Source organism: Triturus cristatus, chromosome 12 (genome assembly GCF_964204655.1).
Source record: "Triturus cristatus chromosome 12, aTriCri1.1, whole genome shotgun sequence".
Lineage (NCBI taxonomy): Eukaryota > Metazoa > Chordata > Amphibia > Caudata > Salamandridae > Triturus > Triturus cristatus.
In genome coordinates, this window is record NC_140595.1 from 533876426 (window position 1) to 533898337 (window position 21912).

General features: G+C 47.4%; 1 protein-coding gene across 4 annotated transcripts in view; it reads left to right on the plus strand.

Moving 5' to 3' along the window:
• The window catches only part of CBFB (core-binding factor subunit beta), a 186555-nt gene that overhangs the window by 88201 nt on the left and 76442 nt on the right, over window positions 1–21912 (plus strand). For all 4 annotated transcript variants that reach the window (XM_085639689.1, XM_085639686.1, XM_085639687.1 and 1 more), the window contains exon 4: window positions 12365–12481. In XM_085639689.1, coding sequence (XP_085495815.1) covers window positions 12365–12481 — 117 coding nt within the window. The remainder of the gene's footprint in view (window positions 1–12364; window positions 12482–21912) is intronic.

The window sequence follows — 21912 nt, forward strand, 5'->3', positions numbered from 1 at the left end:
TGCATCAATGGCACAGATAGGCATTTGTTTGACACTGGTCAGCGTAGGGACACTGACACTGTGCTTTCTTCCAACAAGGCACCACTCTCCCATCTGTACCTTTTCATCCCCACCCCAGTCCCTAAGGCCACTCTGATCTATGTCTCATCACCAAGCCCATGACGACAAAGTGCTTTGAGCCCATAAGATTACATGGGCTTTGTCAATGCTTGTTTTGGAAGCCTCACTGAGGAGTGGCCAGTAGCAACTATAGACATTAGAATTATGAGGCCTTTTTAGATGATTCACTCTGCGTCCAAACAAGTGTACATTGATATGTACTTTGAAGGACGAGCTATGCAAATACCTGTGTGTATGTGTGGCGTGCTGGTGTCCTGTGAGACACAACCTTGCACATAAAGTTATTGTATTTTCTGAAAGCCGACCCTGACAACATGGAAGCCCCCACAAGACTGGCACCACTCCCAAGGGTGTCCAAGCTGAGCAGCAACTCTGTGGGAAGCTTACTACCAGGAGCAGTACTCTGTCACTGATCTGCAAGGATATTGTTATGATGCTGTGCTCTTTGCTCACTGCTGTCAGATCTGCTCCACCTGTTTACATACTCTTGGCAAGTGAACAAAATAAACTACTTCCCTCTTTATCACCTTGATCTGTTGTTTAGTTTTATTCTGCAAAGAGATTTTTTTGTGTGATTAACTTTCATCTTTAGTGCTTTTGTTTGTTCTGTGCCCGGATGTTTGTCGGTGTTTAACCCAAAGACACTACTTACCTCCACCCTACATCAGTTTATCAGTTTGATTAAGAATACAGGGCAGCACTTCATGCCCAGCCATCTACCTCTAAAGTAAACCATGCGATGAGGATGGGCTGGTTTTTGTAATCGGGGAATTGCTGGCAAATAGTTTTTGTACACAGAGTAGTAAGGATTGTAGAGCACCGTCTGTTGACCTCCATACACACAGCTCCAAACCACCCTGCTTGAGTGCTTCACTTTTAAGGTGCCTGGAAGGCACATGATGATTGTAGGTGATTTACCTCTAGTCACTGCCTGTTAGATTAACAGGAGGCTTGTCAGATAAATTTAATAATGGGCTTGAAAAGGATGCAGACAGATGCAATTTACCCCTTAACTGTGCTTGGATCTTCTGAAAATATGGCATGGGTGTGGCCCAGCATTTGACACCCCTGGTCAGCTCTGCCTGAGTGTTGATTGACATCTCTGAAGAATAGTTTCATATTTATGAATCATAAATCATTCCCACGTGAAAGAACTTGAACCAACCTTTTGGAAACTATGCGTTAGCCAGAGTGAACTGTTGGTGGATTATCATAAGCGCCCATTTCTTTCTAGTTATTGCAGATTAATTACAGTAATTAGTAGAAATAAAAAATGTTTAGTTTATTCCAAACCCAGCTCACACGGGGCCTAATACACAAAGATCCTCTGCACTCGTGACCGAGGCTCCGCATTCGTAGCGGGATCTCCGCACTGCAGTTTCTTATGGCGGAGATCCCACCATGAGTGGGGATCCGCGGCCACAAGTGCCGAGCCCCTGCCACGAGTGCCGAGCCCCTGCCACGAGTGCGAAGCCCCGGCCACGAGTGCGGAGCCCCTGCCACAAGTGTGGAGCCTCTGCCACGAGTGCGAAGCCACTTTCACAAGTGCGAAGCCCCTGTCACGAGTGCAGAGCCCCTGTCACGAGTCCAGAGCCCCTGCCACGAGTGCGGAGCCTCGTCCACAAGTGCAGAGCCCCTGCCATGAGTGTGAAACCCCTGTCACGAGTGCGGCGCCCCTGCCACAAGTGCAGATCCTCGGCCACGAGTGTGGAGCCCCTGCCACGAGTGAGGAGCCCCTGCCACGAGTGCGAAACCCCTGCCATGAGTGCGAAGCCCCTGCCATGAGTGCAGAGCCCCTGTCACGTGTCCAGAGCCCCTGCCATGAGTGCGGAGCCCCTGCCACGAGTGCAGAGCCCCTGCCACGAGTGCGGAGCCCCTGCCACGAGTGCGGAGCCTCTGCCACGAGTGCAGAGCCCCTGCCACGAGTGCGAAACCCCTGCCACGAGTGCGAAGCCCCTGCCATGAGTGCAGAGCCCCTGCCACGAGTGCAGAGCCCCTGCCACGAGTGCAGAGCCCCGCCCACGAGTGCGGAACCCCATCCACGAGTGCGGAGCCCCTGCCACGAGTGCGGAGCCCCTGCCACGAGTGCGGAGCCCCTGCCATGAGTGCAGAGCCCCGCCCTCGAGTGCGGAGCCCCGTCCACGAGTGCGGAGCCCCAGCCACGAGTGCGGAGCCCCTGCCACGAGTGCAGAGCCTCGGCTACGTGTGAAGAGCCCCGGCCATGAGTGCGGAGCCCCTGCCACGAGTGCGGAGCCCCTGAAACGAGTGCGCAGCCCCTTCAATGAGTGCGGAGCCCCTGACACAAGTGTGAAGCACCTGTCATGAGTGCAGAGCCTCAGCCACGAGTAAAGAGCCCCAGCTAAGAGTGCGGAGCCTTGGCCACGAGTGCGGAGCCTTGGCCACGAGTGCGGAGCCTTGGCCACGAGTGCGGAGCCTTGGCCACGAGTGCGGAGCCTTGGCCACGAGTGTGGAGCCTTGGCCACGAGTGCGGAGCCCTTGCCACGAGTGCAGAGCCCCTGCCACGAGTGCACATCCCCTGCCACGAGTACAGAAGCTCTTTTTAAATCATGCCCACAATGTCTTACTTCTGAATTGCACCATAAGATAGTTATAAAACTCGTCAATGTTTGGTTTAGAAGGAGGAGCTGTGGGGCAGGAAGGCACAAGTTAAGCATTTTCTGGGCTAATTTGAGGGGGTGAAACATTGGAAATGTTTTCTTGTTTTTTTGCCAAGAATGAGGCAAATGAGATGAAAGTTAGGAAAAACGACTCGATTTATGTAGCAGCTGCACTGCAGATCGGCGCTGCATTAGCGAGCAGCAATAGTTGTGAAACACAATTGACTCTGAAGGTGAGAAAAGACTCTAGTAGATCACAATGTAATAACTGATGGCTTTGGCACTGGGAGCGGATTGTGTATCTACACACATGCTTGTTAGTATATGAACACCAGCGTCCTGGGCTTGTTCAAAGCTAACAGCAAGTATTAAGTTCCACAGAAATGTCCTTAACTAAGTCAGGAAACCCACTGACGAGAACATAGGAACATGTTTCCACCCTCGAGGGAATCCTGACAGTGATCCTGCTGCTGTTCTGTCCATGTTGGTCAAGGTCTCCGCTTGGTACTTGCATTTCTACAGCAAGAACCAAGCTTGGGATCTATGGATTGTGGTGTCATGTATCTGGGGTGCTTAGCAGTTCAGGACCATGCACGACTGGGGGGAGGCGTGGTGGGGAATGTTATGCTGTTAGGCACCAATGGTAGAGGAGCAGCGGTGTTCCTAATTGGGGTGAATGAGATGCTCCTCAAAAGTGTGTGCGTTGAGCTCCTGTCTTATGCATAGGAGTAAAGGGCGGGGTCTTAAGACTGAGGATGTTATTGTTCCAGGTACCACCTTAGAGTTCATTTCCTTCTACCTTTCCAAAATATGCAACTTTGTATAGCTTCTGTTTTGTACCTCAGTCCCTTTCAACTATTACTCCAGGGCCCCACAAGGTACCACTTTTCTCCTTTTGAGTGCATAGCTTGGCCACTACCAACCCCCATTGCTTATCCTTACTTTTCCCCGCTATTCGGAAAAAACCCAAATAGATCACTCTAAAGATTGGAAATGCACCAGAGCTTGTCCTCTGTTCCATAAGCCAGTGGGACCACTGGATGTCAGCCAATCACCTCACGGTGAAACCATCAAAAGCAAGGACTGTGACCAGTGGAAACTGGACAAAGAGGCACCTCACTGACCTCTGTCCAGAGTCACTTTCCAACCACCTGGTGGAAGTGAAAAATCTGTGTGTGATCACGAACTCCAACCTGTTGCTTGAACCAAAAGTGAATTAGGTGACTAAAAGGGCCTTCTTATCCATGCAAACTCTACACCATATCTTATCTCACCTAGATTTCCCCCACAGGGTTCATCCCACCATGGCTTTAGTCTTGTCTTGTCTACTTTATGCCAGTGGACTGTACTTCTCTATTTACTGCAAAGTCTATAAAGGATCCAGAATTCAACCATCAGATGACTTCCCCATCTTTGCTTGTTCGATCCACCCTCACCCGGCCTGCAACTGTCCGTTGTCTGAGACAGTGCCCACTTTGCCTTTAATGTTGTTGACCCAACTTTCTTTAAACTCAAACTAAGTCCGTACTTCCAAAGAAGAACACTTTTTCCAGACTGAACCCCCACCTGATCATCCCCCCATTCCAAAAAACGTGTATATATTGTGCTTAGATTGCCACATCACAACTGGAGCACCCTTCTGAAGCTCACACAAGACAGCCAATGCTTTCCAAATAGGCCACTCCACAAACCCTAGATTCTACTAAACTTGCACAACAAACGTGGGATCCTCTTACTGGAACCCCAGCACAGAATGCTTACAACTTGGTGACAGGAGTCTGTGGATAGCATGCACAGTTATTCCTACTAGTGAATTTGCTTCCAGCCCAGTTAAGCAGGCATTGGTGTGACCAAAAGATTATAAGTACAAACCCGGGGGCATATTTAAATGCCCCTAACGCCACCGTAGCGTCACTTTTTCTGACGCTCCAGTGGCGTTGCTCTCTACCCTATATTTATGAGCTGGCGTTAAGACACTTAACGCCACCTTGTAAATATGCCCCTTTCTGCAGCAATCCACTGAGCAAATAGGCTGGTTATGGGTGTTGCTGTGGGCGTTCCACCGCAACACCCATTGCTTTTTGACGCTGCTACATATTTACAAGGATGGGGCAGTGCCAAAAACTAAGACCAGGTAAAACCTGGTCTTCAGATGGCGATACGAGGAGAAAATATCAATTTCTCCTTGTATTATGCTCTTTCTGTGTGGGCTGCATTCTGCAGCACACACAGAAACAACAATTTGCCCCTACAGATTTGTTATGTGCAGGAAGGTTTCTCTTCCTGCACATGAACAATCTCCCCTGCAGCGCAGGCACTCTTGCAACATGGCGCAAGGGTGCCTGCGCTGGCTCTAGGCAGCTTTTTTAGGTCCAGGCTTTAAAAAATGTCCCCCCAACCCGGCTGTACCAACTCACCTTTTTACCCTTCGGAGGTATTTAAACCGAGTACCATCAGGTTGAGTAATGGTAAAAGTCTTTGGAAGGCAACACTGTGGTATTAAGCACCACCAAGAAATATATAAATCCGATTTTGCTCACAAATGAAATGTTGTATCTGGAACTGCCATCCAATATGGCCCATGTTTATTTCTTTTTTCCTTTGGGTTTGGTGGAATTCCTTAAACTGCAGTTCATACCCCTTCCATTCTCCCAATAAAGTAAGCATGTTTTATTTCTGTGTGAGGTTCTGTTGTGCTGGGTAATAAAAGGCACATCCAAGGTGTTACCAGCCTGTATCCAACAATAGAAGTCCTGTGGCTACTACACTCAATGCAGGAAGTGACGCACTGGCTGGCGCCCAGTCCAGGGACCTGGCCCCATGCTGCATGCCTAATCTTATGGATCTTGTGTGGAAAATGTATTGCTCGCCTGGGTTATCTGATCCATCTCAGCTGCTGGTAATTTCCTTACTTAAGCTCTTAGGGAAACTGCCAGGAGGAAATTGTTGTTCATGCAAATGGTAATACCGGCTGAAGCACTGATAACAACTTTGGCCCTGTAGGCCAAGTGTGTGGAGTAAACCGTGCACATACTTGCCTCGCTTAATTACAACTGCCTGTCTTTTTATATTACTTTGTCTGACCAGTGCACGTGTTCTTGTGGATAAAAACTGCTTGTATTACAACTTCTGGGTTACCTGGAAATGTCCCTCTCTTTGCCTGCAGTAACAGAAACTAGAAAGCTGCCAGTAAAGAGCATACGCCTGTCCTGTCTGTGAGGTCTTGCGCAGGGCAGGCTTTAGCGCTGGTGGCACCCCTGTGCGACAATCTTTGTTGGCCCCCCCCCTTCCAAATGACCACCTCCACCAAGGATTCTCACTAGCACCCTTTAACAGTGACCAAGTCTCCATAACCACTCTCTCTCAGATGCATTGAATTCGTTATATAGAGCCACTCATACCAGTGTAGGGTGAAGGAGCACTTTGCATCACACAATCAATCATACGTGTGTAAATCAGTGTATAGAAAATGTTACATAAGCCAAAGGACTAAGGGGCACATGCATCAAGGTAGGCTTTTGCGATTCCTTAATTGCGATTATTAAGGAATCGCAAAAGCTTACGCATGTAGGAATCTCTAAAAAAATAGCGATTCCTAAACATTCCTTAATTGCGACTCGCAAATTGCGAGTCGCAATTAAGGACAGACTTCCCATTCCTTCCTATGAATGGCAATTGCATGCACAATTTGTGAGTATCCAATAGGTACTCGCAAATTGCGCATGCAATTTCAAGGGTGCAAGGGTGCCAGAAGGATACCCTGTGTCACCCGTGAAATTGTAATGTGCATCCATGGTGCGCACACACATGTGTGTGTGTAACATGTAACTTTGAAAAATACACTTTAGTGCATTTTTCAAAGTTTTTGCAAATTACCGACCAATTTTTTGTCCCGGTAATTTACGACCCCTAATAACGAAATCGCTATTTTAAATTGCCATCTAGCATTGCATTTAAGGAATCACAATTTGCGAATTTTGCATATGGGATGATGCATCCCAAATGCAAAAATACCGGTCGCAAAGGGGGAATCTGGCCGTTTGCGACCAGCTTTTAGTTTGATGCATGGGGCTCTAAAAGTGTAGGAGTCACATGTCATCCATACTGGTGGGCAGTATAGTTTAAGACTGCTTGGTGTGGAGAAGCACAAACTTAGAGTCGAAAAAGAAACAGCATAGTTGGGAGTTTTCTTTAATAATAAGAATCGATTTCTAGCCAAATTAACCCTTTTGCAACATTAATTAATGTTCTAATGTATACTTTGCAGTGTGTATGCTGTTCTATGATGAAAGTTAATAGCTCACTGTTCTATATTTGGACTTTAAGTTATAAATTGCAAGGAACAAAAGGATTTATTGTTTAAAAGCAGTAACCTGCTCATCTGTTTACATTATATGCACTCTGTAATCTACTTGGTACACGTTCTTTGCAGCAGGCATAATAACCCTCTGCACTAACTTCACACAAGTCAAAACCTCAACTATACAAAACTCTGATCTCTCCCCGGGAAGAACATTGATCACAGGAGTTATTTTGGCATTTTTGTGAGGCCTGTTAATTGGCAATGAAAGGAATGCTGCAGCAGGTGCTTTAAAAACGTAATTAACTGGCAAACACTGCACCCCCAGGAAGTCAGCACCCGGTGCGGTGGCACCGTTCACACCGCCCTAGAGCCGGCCCTGGGTCTTGGGGGCTTCAGGGCTGCACTCACAGCCTCACTGCCTAGCTTAGTTCTTGAAGAGTGCACTTTAGGTCTTGCTGAAGAACGTGTGCTGGTGATGCTGGCAAAGATACCTTATGCAAACGTCTTGAGTCATACGAGCCGAACGCTATTGCGTTATTTTAATGAATGGTAAATGGTAGAGGTAGGCGAGCCACCAAATTAATTGAGTGAACTGGGGCAGAGCCGAGCCAAGGGTCTGGCTAGCCGCTTGGCTCTAAGAGAACATTTATCCCAGACGACCTGATTACGATACAACGCAGTCGCAAGCCCCTGCGCCCACTCCCCGGCCAACCTCGTAGAATGTTCTGTCGACACTGTGTGCCCAAAGGACGGGAGGATCACGTCCTCCTCTCGAGGAGCATCTAAAACGAAAGCCGGTGGCCAATCAGCCTCCGCCAAAAGAATATCATAGGTGGAGGTCAGATTATCCCAAAAAACCAATGGCAGTTATTAGAAGTGATAGAGTCTAAACAAGAACTTAGACACATTCACCTCCCCCCTCCCCCCAGCCCCACTTCCCTGACGCTGATGCCATTAGTGAATCAAGAAGCAAGTCAGTTGTTTTGTGTCCCCTATGCGTAACATAAGGTGTTTTTATACATGGAACAAAATTATAATCTATTAAACCATGTACAAAGAAGTTTTTTTACAATGCACACCCTTAACTGATGTTTTTGCTCTCATGTGATGATGAAGAAAAATGTGAAAAACAGTAACTGCCTAGAATCACACAATTTGTTCAAGTGGACGCCAGGATTGAATGAAAGTTTCCTGGTTTCGCAGTGTGCAATTGAGCCACTACATGGTTATCTCTTTGTCTTTCCCATTTTAGAACAAAGCATAATACTTTGTGTTTAATTCTTAGAGACACCAAATCAGAGCATTGTGGTAAAAATACATACACATATTAAATGTTAAATAAGACTGACACAAGAGCTCTTGCTGAAAAATAATACTAAGTTAAGAGAAGCTGGGTATTTTAGTTTAATGTTGATATCTCTGGCTTTCCCTAACTTAAGAGAAAGACCAATTTTAATAGGGCTAAACATCTCACCTGTTAGCAAAAGAAAAGGATGGAGCGAAGGAACAGAGACACATGTCTTTACATCTACGCAGGTGAAGCTCAGAGCTCAGCTGCAGACAGACTCATGAAGAGCTCATGCCTTGTTAGCTTTTAAATTTTTCGTGCGGGACAGATCTTCAAGACCTTCTATAGTGCAGTGAAAGTGCTCACGGATAAGAATCATCCACTTTCACAACAAAGTGATAAATTCTGTAGCATTACAAGCACTTCACAGCACTCCATGGGTCTTCAGCATATTCCCTACTGTCGTGGCACTGCGCTGGACAGCAATTCTGCCTCAGGACAGGTTGGGGAAGAAGATCCTTAGACGATGGTGGGTCTTCATGAAGGCTCAAGATCCCAAGAGGACCTAGAGCTGAGCCAGGCCCAGGCATATGTGGTTTGAGATCCGCTCAAGCCTCTAGGAGCTTGCCCATCTCTATTAAATGCGCAGTCCATTTCATTTGCATTTCTGTGCCTCTCCTTTCTTTAACCAGTCCAAGGTGACGTTCACAACCCGTAATATCACAACCCCTCTCTTTTAATGATTTATTTTTCTATTTCTCTCCTTTCTCTCTACACTGGGTCAACGTAGCTGCTGGCTGGTGCACTGGAGGAAAGAAATAAGGGAGTGCTTGCACCACAGACCCAGGATCTGGAATTTCTTGTGTTGCTGTATACAAAGGAGGACCTGGCCTAGCAGCTTGGGCTGGGCTGTTTTTGGGGCAGGACTAGCCTGATGTACATAAGGGTGGCCTCTGCCTCCATTAGCGGAAGCCTGGATTTAGTCCTGAGTAATTAATGATAAAATCAAGCATTAAGACCGTCACTGTTTTGTTTTTCTGGGGCACAGGGTCAGACTGGCTGATAGGGCAATCCATGCTACAGCAACACATGATGGATGGAATGCTAAATAAATCAAACATTCACCCCCAGTCAAGAGATCTGGGTTAAGATCCATCATTCTTTTGCTCAGCACCAGTAGTGGCTGGCATGGAATGAGGGTGGAGGGGCAGAGGATAAGGGGTTTGTGGGGGGGGGACAAAAAAAATACTACTTACCTGTTCTGCCGGACGCATCTCTCCTGCGCCTCTCCGGCAAGTCCCGGAACCCGGAAGCACCCCGGCTCCCCATAGCTAATCACAACGCTGCAATGCAGCATTGTGATTGTAGTGAGAGGCATGGATCGGCACTCAGATGGGGACTGGGGGCCTGGGAATGCTCCACACCAAGCTGCACAGCCTGGTGGGGAACATGCAAAGTGCCCAAGATTGTTTGGCCGGGCCAAGACAGATGGCCAAGCAGCCATGCTCACTTGGAGTGTGCAAACCACTCCTTCCCTGTGCTCCCAGCCCCGACCCCACCCTAACCCAGCTCCAAACCTGTGAAAAATAAAATTATAATAACTCTGTTTGTTTTTCCTGCTCAAAGAGCAGTGGGACAATGTTCCTCCACCTTAGCGGAGGAGCCTCCCCCGCTCACTACGCTACCCCAGTTTGGACCCAGCCATATACAAATCCGTCTTGACCCTGTTCCTTATGGGAACAGTCCAGCCCGAGCTGCCGAGCTGGGTGCTCCGTGGACCGGAAACAAGCATCCTGGGACTGGTTTTCAGGTATCACTCCTCATCAGCCAGGCTACCTTGAATCCAGTGGCACAGTGAGCCTGGGAAGTTCGGACCATAGTTTTCCCATGAGGAGCAGGGTCAAGAGTGATTTGGATATGGCTGGACTATTGAAAGCTCATTATTTTCCTTGTGGCAAACAGGCGGTGGGGGGTGTGTGGTGCCTGTTTGTGTGAATGTGCAATTATTGCACAAAGGACTAAGGCAGAAATGCCGAGTTGCGAATGCACATCTACAACCTTAGTTTGTCGGGAAGTACTTTTCAATGTTTCAGTATATTGTGGTGCTCTCCAGGCTTTGGGAGACCAAACCAACTCTCTAGGGAACAGACAATCCCCTTTGAGATATACAAATATATTGCACAAATGCCGAGGCACATCCAAAATTAGTCAAACTGTGGAACCGGCTTTAACCACCATAGTAGGAAAGAGGAAGTCCATGAGTCGATCTTAATATTCCTTCTGTGTATCCTTTATTCCATATCAACAATTCCAATACAAAAGAAACAGGCAGCCGAAACGTGTTTCGTCCGAAAGGACTTTCTCAAGGCTAGAAACACTAGTAGAGCACGTCGTACTTTCAGAGTAGTATGCTAAAAAATAATCACAATCGTTTCGGCAATAGAAAACCTTAAGTGCTGGGAACCGGTATGTATCCGCTCCCGCTACCCCAGTTCCGTTTAAACACGCCTTGATAAGCCTGGCACGGTGATGACTCAGAGTGTGTTTTCCTCCGATGCACAGCTCCCTCTTTCCTACTATGGTGGTTAAAGCCTGTTACACAGCTTTGGACTACATTTGTGTGAATGTGCATTTGGGGGGGTGTCTCCTTTTGGGAGATCCTGAAAGAAGAAACCATGAGGGAGCAGCAGGGGTGATAGGGAGGGTGTTGTATGTTCAACTGAAACGTTGGGTTGTTTATTGTCAGGGAGTCAAGAAAAGGGGGTTAAGAAGAGAATCAGGGGGACACTATGCAAGTACATGTGATGAGGAATGTGATGTGATTAGATTGTATTTGGGTTCTTTATTGGAGTATCCGGAGGATGAATGCTTGTAGGGGTTTGCTGTGATTATGCTTGCAGGAGTTATTTGTTGCCCATTTTGTGATTTGTTGGGGCCACATGACTCGCTGGCAGTATTTGTCGATGTAGTGGCGTTGTTGCATGTATTATTCACCTCATTGAGTGCCTGGTTACATACATAAGGCATCCGATTGTAGGACTATTGCTTGACATTAACAAATAGTTAAATAGTTCACTGTGCTTCAGCCATGAAAATGAAGCCAGGCCAGCAACTGGCGTCAGGAAGCAGGCCTCATCTTTGGGAGACTGTGCCAGCATGTCCCTCAATCAGTGCCGGGGTCTGAAGGGAATCCCATTGATGTTTATTTAAGTCGTAAGAAGAGCCAACACATATTGTTTTCAATCCAATCCGTTAAGTGAAGTAGGCTCCAGATTGAACTAGTCTCTGGTTTTATTCAACATCTGTTTAATGTGCCTGCGTCGGATTAAAAGTAATTATAGTCGGCTGCATAAACTGGAAGATGCAGGAATACCGGATAATATATTGAGCTGATCTAGGTCCAGGGTTTCCGTAAGCAGAGGCGCCACTAGTCGGACCCCAGTGGTTCCCCGTCCTCTGAAAGAATGGGTGGTGGGTACCTTGGGTTGGGCAGGATGGAAGCAGTGCCAATGCATGCCAGTAAGCACGCTCCACCAAATCCCACTTGACTCTCTAAGTCATGACCTGTTGGATATCTTGGTGCTGCTGCAGTAAAATATCAAAAAAGTGGATTTTTCGTCAACACTGAGACACATGGGAATCATTAATGAGTGTTAGAGTTCAGTGTTATTCATTGATAGTGTTGGCATAGAAGGATAGCCGGCACACTGGTCCTCTGACAGCACAATAGCATAAGTGCCCATGTATCCAGTTTCTCGTGCAAACTCATTCCATTATGGAAATTGTGTTGGCTGTTCACAGATTCCACCTAGCCAGGGGTTTGTGGTTGAAATGCTCTATTTGTGTATTTTCATCATTATTGAGGGGTTTTAAATTTAGGGATGTTAACTGGGACTCAAGTATAGTTTGTTGGTGACCACATCTCAGCCAGTCAAGACCTGCTCTTTGCTGCAAGCATTATTTAGATGATAATCGGTTCAGATACATCATGATCCACCTTGCTTTGCTGAGTTCTGATTTTTCTCTGTTTTTCAGGTGTACTTGAAGGCGCCCATGATATTAAATGGAGTCTGCGTTATCTGGAAAGGCTGGATTGATCTGCAGAGACTCGACGGAATGGGCTGCTTGGAGTTTGATGAAGAAAGAGCACAGGTAGGTTGGTGTGCATTAAATCCCCTTGAAGTGTTTGGTTGATAATTCATTCAAGATATGTTTTTAAATCTATGTATACCTACTGGGCACCGGGGAATGGCTTACGGTACAGCCCGAGGAGGAAACAGCAGTCTCCCCTACATCGTCTTCATGTGGATAGCTTGGGCCCGTCAAGGCATAGGCATCCTCAGCGGTGAAAAAGAACAGTAAGAGTCATGCTTTGTGTGAGAAGTTGGCCTGGCATATGCTGTCCTCTACTTATAGGGGACACCTTGCACCAGTCCAATTCGACTCTTACGGTGATAGGTTAAAGACAACCTTTAAAGAAAGCTATCCTAGTGGTAGCTGAGGAGAGCAGCCTTCAGGCTAAGTCTTGAAGGAGTGTTAAGCTTATTGTTTTACCATAGATAACCTCTTGAATGACCAAATGAAAGAGTAGTCCACACAGGTATATATATAAAATATATGTATTTATTCTAAACAGAATCCCACAAGTCTCTTTATGAGGCTAGAGGCAAAGTTACAATTCAAACAAGCATTGATAGATACAAATAAATAGCACTGGAATCATAGGGCCCCAGGGGGGGACCAAATCATATATTATAAAAGTGGTATAAGAACCACGACAATTCTACAGACAATGCCTAGGGCATTTAGGATTGCTGGCCCCTTAAGAATCCTCCCCAGGTTATGAGGGAGGGGACCCACGGGAGGCGCGTGCAGTGGAAATAGCTGCTATCGGGATCTCTATTATAGCCTATGGAGAATGTCACGGTTGGATTTAAACAGATTACAGACACTTCTAGCAGGAGTTCAAAGGTGAAAACTTAGAGTTAAGCTTTTGAGGAGCCCACTACCACGAGTGTACCGAGGTACCACTGTTACCTGCCCCAGGGAAGCCGGGTGCATAGGTCGTTTTCGATGTCGGGTCGCGGGCTGATTTTCAATGGGAAAATGTACAAAACTGCTGCTAGCCAAAAGCGTCGATGATGCAGTGAAGATTGAAGTTGTAGATCTTGTAGAGAAGAACCTGAAAGCAGAGGGGACAGAGTCTGGGTCACGGCACAGTGACCAGGGAGCTGAAAGGAAAGAGCCCTTCAATGTCGGGTGCTTCAAGTGGAAAGAGGTGTAGCTTGGATCTGCAGCCACGGGCTCCGGGAGGCTTCAAGGAAGGCCAGCTTCTGGAGGGCGACTGTCCCACGTCGGATGAGGGTCACTGAGGTGTTAGTGTCCTGATTGGATCCACTAAGCCTTGGCCACCGCAACCCATGCAAGATAACAAATCAGCCACTGGTGCAGACCCACGAGGTCTGTGAGAGGTCTCCTTCGAGGAGACTGTAGAGCAGGCCAGGAGCAACCAGGGGAACTCTTGAAAGTTAAGATTGTCCTCCGCCAGGGCCCACAAGTCGAGAGACAAGGGACCGCAGAAGGCAGCAATTTGGAGTGCGTAAAAGGAAGCCCACGGGCCACCGGAGTGAGCTAGGGTGCTGATCTTTGGCACAGTTGCTGCAGAGAGGTTGGCTCAATTTTGGGCCAAAGCACAACTTCCCCACTGGTCAGGGTCGTGTACTATGCAAGAGGTGGCCGGTGTCCTGGGGTATTGGGGATCTCGGCACCCACGCGGTCCACGGTGCTCAGCCTTGCTGTGCACACTCACTGGTCTCTGGGATGCTCAGGAAACCCACCTCAAGGGCACTGGGAGTCGACGAAGTCCGTTGGAGCAGCAAAGTTCCAACCGGGTCACATGCAATGTATCAGGTTTATCCCAAGGGAGATTTCTTCCGTCAGCTGGGCAGCAGCTCGTAGAAGGTCAAGTCTGTAAAGTCCAAGATTAATCTGAGGCTCTGGGGCCACGTTATTCACCTTTATCCCCAAGATTAGGGGAGTGTCCAGAGTAGTGTCCACCAATGAGAGGTGAGGCGGGAAAGGGTGGCTACACCCTCTCCCCTTTGTGTGTTTCCCGCCTGGGCGAGGGGCAGCATACCCCTAAACCGGTTCCAGGCGGTGTATGCAGAATGTAGGCGCTGTAGCTGCCTACGTGCAACTCTAAAAGGCATCCTAAGGTGCACCCACACAGTGCCAATCGACATAGTCTGTCTGGGGAGGTGCTGGCACCTCCCTGCAACAGGAACCCTATTGTCCAGCTGCCGAGGCTGGGATTTTCCCCAGCAACAGGCAGCCAGAGTCGTGTGGGTGGCTGGTAGCATCCATTTTGTACTACGGGTGCACTTTTAAATTGGTGTCTAAATTCTGCCGCTTTTCCAATATCGCCCCTCTAGCAGGGGGGACTCGTGCCCTCATGCCCATGGCTGGACTGGGGGTATGATTTCTACATGTTTGACACCAAACACGATATGGTTCTGTGTAGCCATTCTCAAGTTATCGCGTTGTTGCGATAGACTTATAATGCGGTTAAGAGTATATGGTATGGCTACACTACAAACAACCCAGCAATGATTTTACGAAGGTTGCAGAGGGGCCCTACTCAGGTAGTGGTCACCCCTCACACATACCTCAGCACCCTGCTCTGGAGGATTACCAAGGCCTGCTATAGGGGTGACCTATGAGAGTATATGTGTTGTAATGGGGTGGGATATAGGGTACCTATATCCCTGTAAGGGGTGCTAGCACCACCTTACCCAGACTACAGTAGTGGTCTGGGGGTGTCAGTTTGTATGGCTGTCCCAGGGTGGCACAATAAGTGCTGCAGCCCTGGTAGGCCTACTGAGGGACCCATGCCCTGGGTACCTAGGGTACCATCTACAAGGGACCTCCAGGGTATCCTCAGTATCCAACTGGTTTGTACCTAGGGTACTCACATTAGTTTTAGGGAGAAAGCAGATAGGCTGGGGTCCTGGATAGCAGGATCCCAGCCAGACTAGTCAAAAACCACTCAAATACCAGGCAAAATGTTGGGGGCAACCATATAGTCAGATTCCACCTTCACTTTGAATTATACCCGGCCTTCGTCTTGGTATCAAATCCACAAGGAGAGTGTATATCACCACCACAGATAAAGATCCCGCACTGAGATGAGCTAGTTGGGGCCAAGTTAACCTGGCTCCAGGGTGTTGTGAATCTCCTCTGTTCTGCAAACATTCCACCAGATTTCAGAGACCAATCCAGAACAAGCAGCCAGTCTCGCTTCTCTGTTCATGCCCAGCTCCAGGTGAGGCCTCCATGTGGAGTGAGGGGTTTTCCTTGAAGCTGGACCCATCTAGTAAGCTCTCCTAGATGGGTCCAGATCTTCCCCTCCCCCACCATAGATGTCTTAGCAGAGCCAGAGCCTGGCACGATAGACCCCCAGATCTGCCCCTCTCCGACCATAGATGTCTTAGCAGAGGCAGACCCTGGGGCAATAGGCCCCCAGATCTGCCCCCTCACCATAGATGTCTTAGCAGAGGCAGAGCCTGGGCGATAGGCCCCCAGATCTGCCCCCCACCACCATAGATGTATTAGCAGGGGCAGAGCCTGGGCGATAGGCCCCCAGATCTGCCCCCCACCACCATAGATGTATTAGCAGAAGCAGAGCCTTGCGTAATAGGACCCCAGATCTGACCCCCCACCACCATAGATGTCTTAGCAGAGGCAGACCCTGGGGCAATAGGCCCCCAGATCTACCCCCTCACCATAGTTGTTTTAGCAGAGGCAGCGCCTGGGCGATAGGCTGCCAGATCTGCCCCTCCCCCACCATAGATGTATTTAGCAGAGGCAGAGCCTGGGCGATACGATCCCAGATCTGCCCCCCCCCCATATATGTCTTAGCAGAGGCAGAGCCTGGCACCATAGGCACCAGATCTGCCGCCCCTCCCCCCCATAGGTGTCTTAGCTTTCTATTATTGGTCTGTTTAAACAAGCTCTAAAACGTACTTGTTTTGTTAATGTCTCGTCTATTGCTCTTGACTTTTTCTTCCTTTCTTCAATGTCTCCAGAGTTCCCAGTGTCAGGACGCCCCGCAGGGTGCACGTGCGATGTATAAATAAAAACATATGCAGTATACAATATCTCCGCACTGAGCACTGAAGAGCATGAGGTAACAGTCTGGATTTATCTATAAAAATCCAGCTGCCTTTTGCGGCTTAGTCGAGCAGTGATGGGAAGACATGCGTCTGAAATACTTCTTTTGATGCCCGCCGGCACCGTTCGAGCTGCTAGGGTGCCCTTGTGCGCGTGAGCTGCAGGCTTCATACAGCTCAGCCGCGAGGACATGCTGAAGCAACGGGATTGGGGCGCTTGATTCATCGCTCGAACAGGTGCTGTGTTTTATCTCTCCTTCTAGGCGCTGTTCCCCATAGTGTGGGTCAGGACAGCCATTAGTCATGTGCCTCACAGGGGCGTAGCTAACAATGGTGCAGCAGGTGCAGTGACACCATGGCCCAGGAGAGTTAGGGCCCCAGTTCACTGCAATTTGTGATTGTGCTTTTACTGCAACACACGGGGACAGAAAGCCCAAATCCGTCGCTTGCATTCCTGCTCATAGCACCCTTACTACGTCACTGATACCTCAGACATGGTTTATTTTTTGCATTTGATAAAGCTGTGGGTGGGGGGGGGGATCTCTGTCTGTCCGTCCATCAGTATCCACACATATGAACACTTGCCTTAACAGGTAATTGTTTGCACAAGAATGAGTTGTTGTTACTTTTCTCTAGGGCCAGAGATTAGGACCTGGACATCAAAAAAACACCAAGATTTGACAAAAAATATATTGATGTTAATGTCACAACAGAGCTGGTTCTGGGTGTTTCTTTGCTGCAAAAAGCTGTGCATTACAATGTTTTAATCAAATTCAGCTTGGCAATCCGTAAATTAATGAGTTCTGGTCACCAATCGGTCCTTTATGTCACAAATCAATACATTTATTGCAGTTTTCTAGGGAGAAGTGCACCCGCCCTTTGAAAATCAGCAGTATTCATGCACTTTCTCACAATTTTTGCAGCACTAGTATTAGGGTGTATATTTAGCAGTGATGATGAGTGTAAGGAGCATTACATTAGGCAATAGTCACAAGTGTTACAGTGCTTAGTAATGGCAGACGCGTGGTAGGAAGCACTATATAACAAACCAATTATTGCCTGCACTGCATATCGTGACCATAACAGTGACATTCGCATAGGACTGCCCCTTGCAACTTATCTAGATGGTCTTGTAAATGTGAAAGGTACAGGTACTTTGTTTAGGTACCACTTGTACAAACCAGCATTACAAGTGCTATTCCAGTGCTTCCCAATCGCTTTAGAACAATTACTCCATTTTTATAACAACAAACTTTTGGGACCCACCTAGCTTTAATGTACATGAGGAGGAGGATTTTTTAATGCAACCAAATCATTGTGTGCGAGCACACTGTGATTTACAGACAGGACATTTTCCATTGACATAGCCAGTAGGTTTGCACAGACATACAGCTTTACTGATAAAACTATATTGCACACAAGTGATAATGTGTGGAAATCGGGGTTCAGTGAATATTTATCATTTGTGCATCAACAAGTAAAGTGTCTTGATTTGTTTTGATCCTATTAAAATCTTTTGTTTACATCGCACCTCAGAATTACAAAAAAGTGATTCATTTTTGCTTTACTAATTGCTGCATGTGGACAATTCAGTTACAGGTATTTACATTGTGTTATGTGTTACAAAAAGGTAACAACTGCAAAGTGAGAGGAGTTTGGAAACGCCAATCCCCATGTTAAAAAAAATAAGCAGCAATTTATAAGAAGACATAGTCTGACATTCAAAAATTGGCTCCCGAACACCACAGTTTGGGGAACACTGTGCTATTCTGTCACATATGTGCTCAAAAAAGCCCTGGAAAGTGTCCCATGACAGCTTTACATGTGGTCTTCTTTTTACTTTGTTTTTTTGGTTTTTCCTCTTTTTGCTCATGATCCCTCACAAAAGAATGAAAAAAAACTGACATTTAAATAGAGCCCTTTCCACCTTTAGATGGGTAATACCACAGTAGAAAATCTAAGCACAAATAAAATGTAAAAGAGGTACACAGGGGCATAGGTTATTCGGTGAGATGCAGAGGGGGGGGGGGGGTGAAACTCACGTTTTCCAACTAAGCAGGAGGGAAAACCGACATAGGCGCACCGGACCCCATTCTGGACCCCAGAACCAGCTACCAACCTAAGAATGAATTTATTTGGGGCGGATGTATCACCCCAAACAACCCCCCTGAAGTTACTCTCCTGCAGGTACAGTGAGAACATTTGCAGCCTCCCTCACCACACAGGCCCACCATGACTGCTGTATATGTGTGTGTAAAGCTGGCACACGTGGCCACACAGACAGCGGCAGCAGCCTGTAACGTGGGCCAGCCTCATGGCCAGGAGTCAAAAACACTAGATGTAGAAGAAAGCATTACATTTTAATTCACTTTTAATATGAAACATTTATTCACCCAGGCATTCATTTCCTCTGAAAGTTCAGGGGGTAGTTGGGGTGAATTTGCCCCACCTGCAAGGATGAGATTCAAGAGCTGTAAGAAGGGTAGAACAATGTGTGCGGCCGATGTAAGAAACCAGGGTTTGGAAATACATTTTTGACATAATTGTATACTGCAGGGGTGTTCAGGATAGGTCCATGTCGATGCTTGAATTTTCGGCTAGCCACCTTAAATAAATTAACATGTAGCGAATTTAAATGGAAATTATTTAAATATTCATTGGTTAAACTGAGGAGGTCACATGGATGTATTTTGAACATGCATGGCACAGTTGAAATATGTTTATCGGTTTAGTGCATTCTTCCTGGTAGCAAGTCCAGGCCTTCTCCCGCGCTTCCGCCTGGAGGTCAATTTGTGACGAATCTGTGACTGGCAGATGCCGCCATATGGTGCGCGCGCTTGCACTCTCTTGCGTCATTTCGATTGTACCCTGAGGCGGCAGGACGGCCGCCTCGGGCAAAAAGAAGCAATTTTGTGCTTTAAGTGGCTTCAGACGTTTTAGCTGTAATAAAAAATTAAAAAGCTCAAATCCCTTGTTACCGGAAATGCTAGGGCTTGGAAGCAGCTGAGCTGCTGAGTGTTCCAGGCTCAAGGTTATATGATAAGTTTGATGTGTCATGTGATAGGATTACATAACAGAAATTCCATTTATTGCATATGTCTGAATGACTAAAAACAGAGGTGTGAAGCTTTCCCTCTCTGGGTTTCCAAAGAAATGGTCTTCATTCTAATGGTCACTATTACTTCGGTCGCCTTGCACGTGGTCTCAGTCACTTCTCCTGACTGGGATAATGCAGACTGAAATTCTTTCCTACAGCAAAACACAAGAAAGGCCAAACATGCAGATTTAGGTCTCTATATGGGTTGGGTCTTTCTCAGTTTTGAGTTTTATGTCCAAAGTGTTGGCTTTGAAACGAAGGTTCAAGCAAGCTCTGGGCAGGAAATGACAATCTGCAAAGATGTCTGTGACTTCCGGCAAGATATCTTTTGGGGTCGATTTTTCAGAACAACTAGGAATTCTATTACCAGTTTTCTACTATTTCAAGCCTTCAAGATACCAAACAATATTGAATTATATGTTAAATTATCAGAAACAGAGAGAGACAAAAATATTCAAAATGTGTCTAGGCGGGGCCCAAAATCCTTAAAATGATGCAAGGTAAAGAGAGATAGAGTCTGAGGTAGAGGTAGGTAGGCAGAGTGAAGAGGTTGAGAGAGGCGCAACTATAGCCACATTTCGGGGGCTACTAAAACATTTTGGGTGGCTAATTCTTCCAGCAATAGTCAGAGTGGGGATGCAGGGGCTATAAGAAGGGGTGAAAAAACATCAAAGCCTCGTTAGCAAGTACATGGTCTTTTAAAGACCTGTGAAGTTCTCTGGTGCAGCTGTCTGTGTGCCCAGGAAGCTGTCTCAGCCTGGGCTGCCACACACAATGGGGAGGGGGGGGGTTGGAGCTCTTTCAGCCCAATTGGCGTTGCGCGCCTGGTTGAGATAGATATGTAGAGTAAGTCTGGGCGGTGAACTCTGCTCCGCTCGTGGAGTTTGTGGAGTTTTCCACTCTGCGTTATGTGGAACTCGCGGAGTTCCCAAAAACTCCGTTCCGCTAAGTTTTTTCTCTCGCTTGCGTTCATCAACGTCAAATTGGCGAGTGTGAGCAAGGAAAATCCACCTCCCGATGAGATTTTGCCTTGTTCGTGATCATCAACATCAAGTTGGCGAGCGCGAGCGTGGAAAATCCACATCCCAGCGAGATTTCTCAACGCGGGTGGTCTTATTTCTCATTGCGAGTGGTCGCGTATGTCCTCGATCACTCGCGTTGAGAATCCGTCCGTTCGCGTTGAGAAAGCTGCCGCTCGAGTAACAATCTACTCGAACAGCAGAAAGGAAGCAGCGCCCGCTTGCGCTGTGCATGGTGTTGTTCGCGATGATTGCACAGTGCGGACAAGCACCTGGCACTGAAAATCATTGCGAACTGCATTTATCTAAAGAAACTCTGCCACTTGCAGAGCTCCCCATAGCGCTGCGGGTTTGTTGTTTGCACTTCGCAAAGTTCCGCGATCTGCGCTTAGGCTTGATATAGAGGTGATGTAGCGAGACAAGTCACTTTCTCAGGAGCTCCTTGTAAGATGGCAGTCGTTGGCAAGTGCCCACTTTACCAATGCCTTCTTAAAACGTTTCTTATCTGTGCACATATCCCCTGTCACGATTCTCTGCCCTCAGCAAAAGAGTGTTTTCTCCTTCACTGCCATGCATGATCTGAAGTGCCTATTTGTCTAATTTTGGTGCAGTTAATCTAATGTATGCAAATCAATAGATAAACATAGGAGCAGACTGCAGCACTTTGGCAGTCCAGCGACTCATTGCTTTCCCCCACAAGCACACCGCTCTTGAAAATGCGCTCTTATTCTTCCTTACTCCTGTGACAGTGGTGGGTCCACTTCCCTCCAGGTCATTATGGATACTGTTTCCAGTCCTGGACCTTTGAGTGATAACCTAATACATTCTGGGCTTTTTAGTGTTGTTTTATTTCCACTAAATTAATTAGACAACCACAACAGAAATCAATGATTTGTAAGTGGAAAGTACAGGACTGGAGTGAGGTGGTCACCCAACTCCTGTCCCTACCTGTAAAAGTGCTCATCCTCCTTACCCTGAACTATTCATGCTGCTTTGCGCCAGTTTCCTCTTCACCACCAGCACTTATGTTTATGCAAATCAGTCTAGGCCCAGCTTCCCATGGGAACAGTCCACACAAACTGGTCCTAGGATGCTAGTTTCCAGTCCAGGGAAGACCTGACCTGGCTTCAGGCTATCCTTACTGATGAGCCACCGGAGTTAAGCTATCCCGACTGATGAGGGGTGATACCCCGAAACCGGTCCTAGGATGCTTGTTTCTGGTCCGGGGAAGGCCTTCTATGGCATTTCGGGCTGGACTGTTCCCGTGGGGAGCAGGGTCAAGACTGATTTGCCAATGGC